This window comes from Ixodes scapularis, unplaced genomic scaffold (assembly GCF_016920785.2).
Source record: "Ixodes scapularis isolate PalLabHiFi unplaced genomic scaffold, ASM1692078v2 PGA_scaffold2__306_contigs__length_199485367, whole genome shotgun sequence".
Taxonomy (NCBI): Eukaryota; Metazoa; Arthropoda; class Arachnida; order Ixodida; family Ixodidae; genus Ixodes; species Ixodes scapularis.
This window is the reverse complement of record NW_024609857.1, coordinates 23,916,596-23,923,954: the sequence shown is the minus strand read 5'-3', so window position 1 is coordinate 23,923,954 and position 7,359 is coordinate 23,916,596. Positions and strand designations below refer to the sequence as shown.

General features: G+C 44.2%; 1 protein-coding gene across 1 annotated transcript; it reads right to left on the bottom strand.

The window, feature by feature from the left end:
* Window positions 1–850: 850 nt before the first annotated feature.
* On the bottom strand, window positions 851–6,770 carry LOC8035927 (endonuclease III-like protein 1). The gene is made up of 4 exons (XM_042291778.1): window positions 6,327–6,770; window positions 4,114–4,284; window positions 3,309–3,574; window positions 851–1,202 (listed from the first exon to the last, which is right to left on the bottom strand). The coding sequence occupies exons 1-4, from the start codon at window positions 6,723–6,725 to the stop codon at window positions 1,043–1,045; spliced, it is 996 nt and encodes a 331-aa protein (XP_042147712.1). The 5' UTR covers window positions 6,726–6,770; the 3' UTR covers window positions 851–1,042.
* Between the last annotated feature and the right edge of the window lie 589 nt (window positions 6,771–7,359).

Below are 7,359 nucleotides of genomic sequence, written 5' to 3'. Positions count from 1 at the left end.
TCCTTAGGGTCCCTGAAGCCCCTCGAATGTCAATTGAGCGAAGCAATAAAACATTTTTTTTATAGATTCTGGCTATCCCACAAAGCTATACATGGGTTGCACTGACGTCACATCGCATACTTTCGACCACCATGTAAGAGGAGGAGCGGGAAGCTGCTTTTGAAAGAATTTCGAGTGACTGGTTGATCTTCTACAATCTTTGCAAATCCGGGAGGCACAAAAAAGGATCTGATAAGAGGAGAGCTCCCTCTTCTCTGGTGGTCATCGGAGCGATCTTTGAATGACGTCACGTCACGTGCAACCCATGTATAAATAGACCAAACCATCAGTGCCAAGTGCTGCTGATAATTCTGTTTCAGAGCTTCAAGGTTGACTTTTAGCATTGTAATCGTCCAATCGTACCACATTAGTTTTGAAAACCACTGGTCTAAGACACCGGCCAGATTGCCCGTTTGCCAGAGGTGTTGCATAGTGCCACTAAATATGCTAGGCTTCCGAGTAACGACACTTCATCCGTCTTGGGGCTTAAAATCATGGTTGCCAGTTCTCTGAAGCTTTATCTGAAATCGCAGGAAACTCTTTTCCACCGTCCACAAATGTCTAAACAGTTCGCAACAGAGCAAAGCAAGATTACACAAGCTTCCTAACACTGAATTTAATGCTGAGGAAGTCGCACTTTTGAATTGCGACGATCGGTAGTTGCATTCTGCTCTGCACAAGCACCAAGATGGCGGCGCCCACAACGATATTGGGGAACAGAGCCGATGCCCTAATCGTAGCTCATTTTGTGGCTCTAGTGTCGTATATTTTCCAATGCTGACTGACTTCCTGCTATGCAAACATCTACAGATTCAATCAATGAATAAATTTAATAGATACTCAAAAACGCCCGACATGTCTGTGTATACGACGGAACAACCAGGCAAGTAAAGTCATACTCTAGGGTAGGGTACTTTTTTCTTTTTATACTTGCATGTTTTTAAAAATGTTCTAACTTCAGCAAACGCAACACAATGAGGCACTTACAGTCAAAAACCTCAGTTCAAGTTGCCTCCTTCTTGGAATTCTTCTTGGAATTGACTTGTTTCCTTCCGTATGGACAGAGCTGGAGATTAAGGCACGAGGAGCACTTTGGCGCCACGGGCTTGCACACCGTCTGCCCGAATCCGACCAGAAGATGGTTCACCTCGTCCCACAAATCTCTGTTCAAAAAGAGAAAAAATAAAGCAGCAGTTGGACACATTTTAACATAGATTTACTAAGCAGGAGACATAGCCAAATGGTATTTCAGATTTTAGTAGTCTCGTGCGAATAGTGGATTTTGAGTTTGAAGCGAATAATGGTTTTGGCCGAATATTTTCGATTCAAATATCGAATAGTTTTTCCACGCCTTTCACTACCATTGCATAATGCTTAGACGAAAACCCAACTAAACCTGTGAAGGTTATTAAACTTGTTCATTTATAAGCTAACCTCTATCTATATTTATGAACTGTGACCTCGGAAGGTCTGGTGTCTCGGGATGGCAAGTAAACGACGGATTTGACATAAAATGAATCCTATAGAGATGGCCAACTATACTGATTGAGTGAATTTACAAATCTTTCTATACAAAATAATCTTTCTTTAATCTTAAGTTAAAAAAGAATTAATTGCGCATGATGAACCACAGGTTGTAAAAGCATCTCCGCCTAACATAGTATACTGTTGCATAAAAGTTTAATTCTGAAACTTTTACTACACTGTAGATATACACATTCACAAAGTTTCCATTTAGCTTCAAATACAGTCGGCACGGGCGCACCATCCCGCTTTGAATGTATGCTTTTCTTCCATGCACGCAATTACGATATTGATTATCGCGGCGGGTTACCCCGTTATATGCGCTTCTTACCGAACACCAATGTAATGCGGAGAAGCAACACCCGTGCATAGTGCAGTTCTTTTCAAAGCGAATATCGAATAGTGTATTATTCGAAACTACTATTCGAAATTTCGAATATTCGCACAACCCTAGATTTTAGAATAATGATTTCAATACCCAAGTATTTTAATTGAATTTCAATAGTAGACTTACCTATTTAGTATATTTCTGGATAATGCCAGGCGCTCTTACATTTAAATCAAGAGTAGTCAAAAATGTATTTTAAATTTTCTGGAATTGTCCAGACTACTTGGAATATTTTCAAAACTTAAATATTTTTAACTCCATTGAGCATGTTTCCCGGCACGGATGCACTGCGACAATCGCTTCAATACCGTGGGTGCCGCTTCTTGCCGTTTTATATTCTAAAGAAAAACTGCACCGCAGTCATTACTGAAGTGTACCAAAGGTACAAATTGCTCTGATGTACCTGCCATAAATGAAAAGGTAATTAAAATGTAAAATTAAGTTATTCCTTAGAATAGACATGTGGGTTGAAATCTTAATTAAATTCAGTTTTGTTATTGGAGAATCGCTCAAAAACCAATTGCTAATTTTGTACTGTAATTTAAATGAAAACTAAAACAGCACCAAAACAGTGTGCAGACCATCAACTTAAAGTCAGCACATTCAATTTTACTTTGTATCATCCACCTCCACCCATTCCTTCAGCCAAAAGCATAAAACAAAATCTCTACTCAAATTAAAAAGAAATAATAATAATAAAACTTGGACAGACATTTAAACTCAAACTTCTGCGAGGCAGAAAAACCTCTCAATCACCCTCACTCCCCACCCTTTGGGGGAGAGGAGAGAAATAAGGGAGGACATGGCTTCGTGCACTCCACTTCGAGGAAGTTTAGTGTCAAATGCTCAAAAGGGGGATGTGTGAAGAAGAAAAAATGGGAAAATGGGAAAATCGTTATCCAAGAAAGAAAACACCATATCAACACCATTCAGTCATTCAGAATATGAGTGTTCGGAGTTTCCGACTTGCTTCATAGCTGGTCATTGCTTCTTTTCAAACTAGTGCAAAAACCGTTTAAGCCTTCATCCTCGCATTGTGTCAGCAAACATTCCTCAAACTGTCCAGCCAGTTTGAGCCATGTCCAGTGGGTCGCTGAGCAGATTCCGGCATACAGTCAACTCCAGATAATAGATAACGTAACCATTTCTCTTTTCGCCCTAAACGATCCTGAAGTAAAAAAGTCGTAACAGATGGCAGACGCCGAAGAGGATAATGGCGCCCCCCCTTTCCGATCGGAAAGCTGAAACGTTCAAAAGACCAGTCTCACCAATGCTAACCGGCCGGTTACTCAAGTTGCAAAAAATAATGCGGGCAGCAAAAAAAAAAACCTCGGCATATGCAAGGAAATGCCTTCACCTCGGAAGCCAGGCTTCCAGTGCCTTCCTTGTCTGCTCGGGGGTCTTTGTGGCCTGCGGCAGCCAGCCGAGCCAGTTGGAGATGCGGTGCACGTGCGTGTCCACTCCAATGCCGACCGTGCGCTTCCAGCCACAGCTCATGGCTAGGTAGCTCATCTTGGGGCCCACCCCTGGAAGCTTGCACAGCCCCTCTATGCTGTCCGGAATGTCTCCATCGTACTCGTCCAGCAGGACCTGTGACGTCCTCTTCAGGTGCTTGGCCTTGTTCTGCATCACCCAGATTAAACAAGCAATTTTGAGGAGCCCCAAACGATGTACTGTTTGGGGCTCTTGCAGAATAGGCTGACACGGATACACTGATATTGCACATACTGTGTCTTCCAGTCTATAAGTCGTGCCCTCCCCTATAAATGGCTGTTTTCACAAAAAGGTCTATACAAGTCGCACATAGTTACAAAGTGCTGTGAAGGATAGCGCGTAGAGTCGCTGCAGCCGTGGACCTTTGCCGCCACTCTTTGGACTGACTTTGGATGCCGGAAGAGCAGTCCGTCGGCGGGTGCCCTGCCGTTTTTCCTTTGTTGTAAGTGTCAGTAGGGCCTACATCTTGCACAGTTAAGGCCCATACTTATAAAAAAGAAAATGCATATAAGTTGCACCATTGCATAAGACACACAGACCAGAATCTGGGGGGGGAAAATGTAACTATATGAATTGCTGAACTTAAAATCTTGAGCATTCATTTCCTCTCATTGAGTAGAAAGGAAAATGGAGATCTCAAGCACGGGTTAAACTAGTAGTTACCTCACCTTGTAGAAGCTGACGGGGTAAATCAGCTCTTCCAACTGTTTCTCTTCAGCAGCCGATACGACTTCGGGGGTCAGTCCAAAGTCCCGCAGACGGCCCACTGCGGCGTGGGTCACCTCGTCCTTCGTCTGACTTGACAGCATCAGTGACACCAAGAGCTGGTACCTCACCAGCTGAGAAGCATTGAAGAGACCATAAAAGTAATTGAACTAGTGCTAAAGCTAGACAGTGACAGAAGTGCCCTATGGCCAGAGTCATCTATACTGGGAGGGTTTGGCACTCTTTTGAAGATGCTGACAGTTCAGCAACCACTGCTGGAAGTCGGGCAGCCCGGAGATGGCATCTTACCTCCACCACATTGCAGCATAGAATTTCATGGCCTATTCGTCTGGGGTACACCGCACCCGTCCAGTGCAGTAAACTCTTTCCACTTTAGTACACGAAAGACTGGCAGGGAGAGAAGGAAGCACCCCTCTCCCCTCTAGCCTTCTGTGTACCACGAACCATACTGCACCGGTGCGATGCAGGCCCATACGAATTGGCCATCAGACACTCTGGATTAGGCACGCCAGGCGTTCGGTGACCCGCCATCGTAATTAGTAATGAGCTGCACACGAGGGGGATCGGTGGCCAAGTGGGCTGAAGCGCACACCCAGCTCGACGCGCGTGGAGCGAAAGCTCGCGCTGCAGAACCCAGGGATCCTGGGTTCGAGCCCCACCCCTGCCTGTTTCAATCTGGATGAGCATCGTACCGGCGTGCGGTCGTGTATCACTACTGCGTGGTGCACGTTAAAGACCCCAGGCTAGCGGTTGTACTGCACTGGCTAAATTGCTCATCTACAGCGTGTGACTCGTCGCAACTTTAATGGCAGACCAACTACACACTGTATAAATATCCCCACAACCGAATTATTATTATTGAGCTGCACACACAATCAGCAGCTCCAAACTTGGTTACCTGCTACTATCTCTTAAAATTATATGATCCTGTTTTGTGAAAAGCGAATTTTGAATATTTTGAATAAATTAAGTCTCAAAAATTACCACAGCCAAAATTCAGTGTCGTGACGGGCGCTATCTAGGAGGCGCAGCAAACCCGTGCGCTCCATTGCCAGATTATTTTTTTTTGTTTGAGAAAGCATTGTTTTGTTTAAAGCCAAAAGAAATAAAGCTTATTTGTAAGTTCTGTTTTTGGAGATCAATGACAGATGACTGGCGCTTGAATATAGTGATCAATTGCAGGCATAACAAAATCTCAGAGCTGAAGAAATAAACCAGCTACTAACTGCATATTTGGACTAGCACTTGCAGAGCAGAGTGGCCAAAAGAAAAAACCTCCGTAATGTGGCCTGGCAGGAGACACTCTATCAGCATAAAGGACTCTGTCTACGGCTATGACTGTGTCAGCGCATCTGTTTTTGAGTAGTTTTGGTTGATCCTACCACATGACCTTTGTCTGCTCACACACATTCTAGAGCAGTAATATCTCTTGGGTTAGTTGGTGATACACTTAGAATAAAAACAGCGCAAAAAAAAAAAGATTAACAAGTAAAAAAAATTGGATAAAGCTTGGTCTGTCCAATCTTCTAACTCATTCTTCAATTTGTTTTTGTTTTTTTTGCGTTGTTTTTATTTTAGAGCAGTGGTTCTCAACCAGATATGTTTCAGGGATATCCCTTCTGGACTGGTGGAAGTAATGGGGGACCCCATCTGCAGGGGGGAGGGGGCGGTATTGAGTGGTTGCAATGACAAAAGTGTAAATGAAGGAAACTAAATGCATGCAAACCAACTTTGCAGCCCTGAAATATAAAAATAACCAACCCTACTCACTCAGTGTACATGGTTTCGTCTATTTAGCTTTGTGGGACAGCCAGATGATGAATGTGTGCCCAGTAAGATATTACAACCTTGGACTTTTATTTTTACTCAGATTCCATCCATTATAAGCATTAGATTACCTGAGCAGTGATGTGTTTGTCATTTGGCGTGTGCAGCTCTGTACTACCGTAGTGTCTTTCGGCGTTCTTCAAATCAATTAAGAGCAATGGGCTCAACAGTCTACGTAAAAGGAACTTTACGAATTAGAGTGCACTGGTAAATTACAAGGATTAAAGGAAAGTGGCATAAAGGACGACGACTGGACAAAATGTCTTTCCAGATGTTTTGTTCCTTTATGTTGCTCTCCTTTTCTCCCCGTCATCAAAGGAATGTTCACCTTTTCTGGAAGTGTCTGGTCTGGACACTTGTCGCAACCCATGGTGTCCACAGGCGCCTCTCTTTCCTGCCGCATCTGGCGGATGTTACTCAGGACTTGCTCCCAGTTGTCTGGCTTCCAGGTGAAATAGGGAGAGGCTCCTGCCGAGTGTTCTTCTTTCAGAGCACCATCGGAGTACTCTATTTTGACGGGCACCGACCTCGCTTTACGTTGGGAAACCTTCTTAGATGATGTGGCTTGTTCAAGTATGTCCTCTTTGACCCTGGGCTTGTCTTCACCTCCGTTGGTTCGATTCGACTGGTTCGATTTCTTTTTTGTTTTTACCGCAGGAACATCGGATGTCAGCGTCGAGATCCTTTTAGCAGCAGCTGCCCCTGAACGAAGCCGTGTTTGGATCATGGCTGGTACTCGGAGAATGACAGTGCTGGTTGGTTGCGGTCTTCCGTGGTTCTGAAAGTACACGGTAATAAATCGTTACGATAACTAAAGAGGGACATCGAAGACAAACAGATGACACATGGTGTCAGATAAACATTAATCGCTCGCGACCCGGCAACGAATCAGCTGAACGCACCAGCTGAAATAGCAGAGTTTGTGTCCTCTGGTGCCGGTGGTATCAAACAACCACTGAAACTGAGCCACTGAGCCAGGTGCCAGGTTTGAGCCGCGCGCTCGGTATTTTGAACAGCTACCGCATGCACCGCACGAGCACAGCCAACGGCGCAGAAGACAGACGACAGCACGAGGTAACATAAAAGTACCGTAATATAAAAGTCGGCACCGGTTAATGCTCAGAATCAGAATCCATATTACGTCACTATTAAATCTTCAGGGCACGCACTTACCCGTTTGACGTTTCTGTCTGAAAGCACAAGAAGAGATTTAACGATTTACCAAGGATTTACCATTTCTGGAATCTCGAATGTCCCTCCATTCAATTTTAACTGATTTGCTGTAGACAAACAAACTATGTTCTAGGTGATGTTACATTAGGCGATCAGTTGCGACACCTGGCCGGTGTGAAGCTAGGCTC

Excerpts from the sequence above, each read along its gene's own strand:
- LOC8035927 (XM_042291778.1), bottom strand. The coding sequence starts at position 6,725 with ATGATCCAAACACGGCTTCGTTCAGGGGCAGCTGCTGCTAAAAGGATC. Across the intron at positions 4,285-6,326 it reads ACCAGACACTTCCAGAAAAG|CTGGTGAGGTACCAGCTCTT; the intron begins GTGAACATTCCT and ends AATGCTTCTCAG. Across the intron at positions 3,575-4,113 it reads ACCCCGTCAGCTTCTACAAG|AACAAGGCCAAGCACCTGAA; the intron begins GTGAGGTAACTA and ends TGGGTGATGCAG.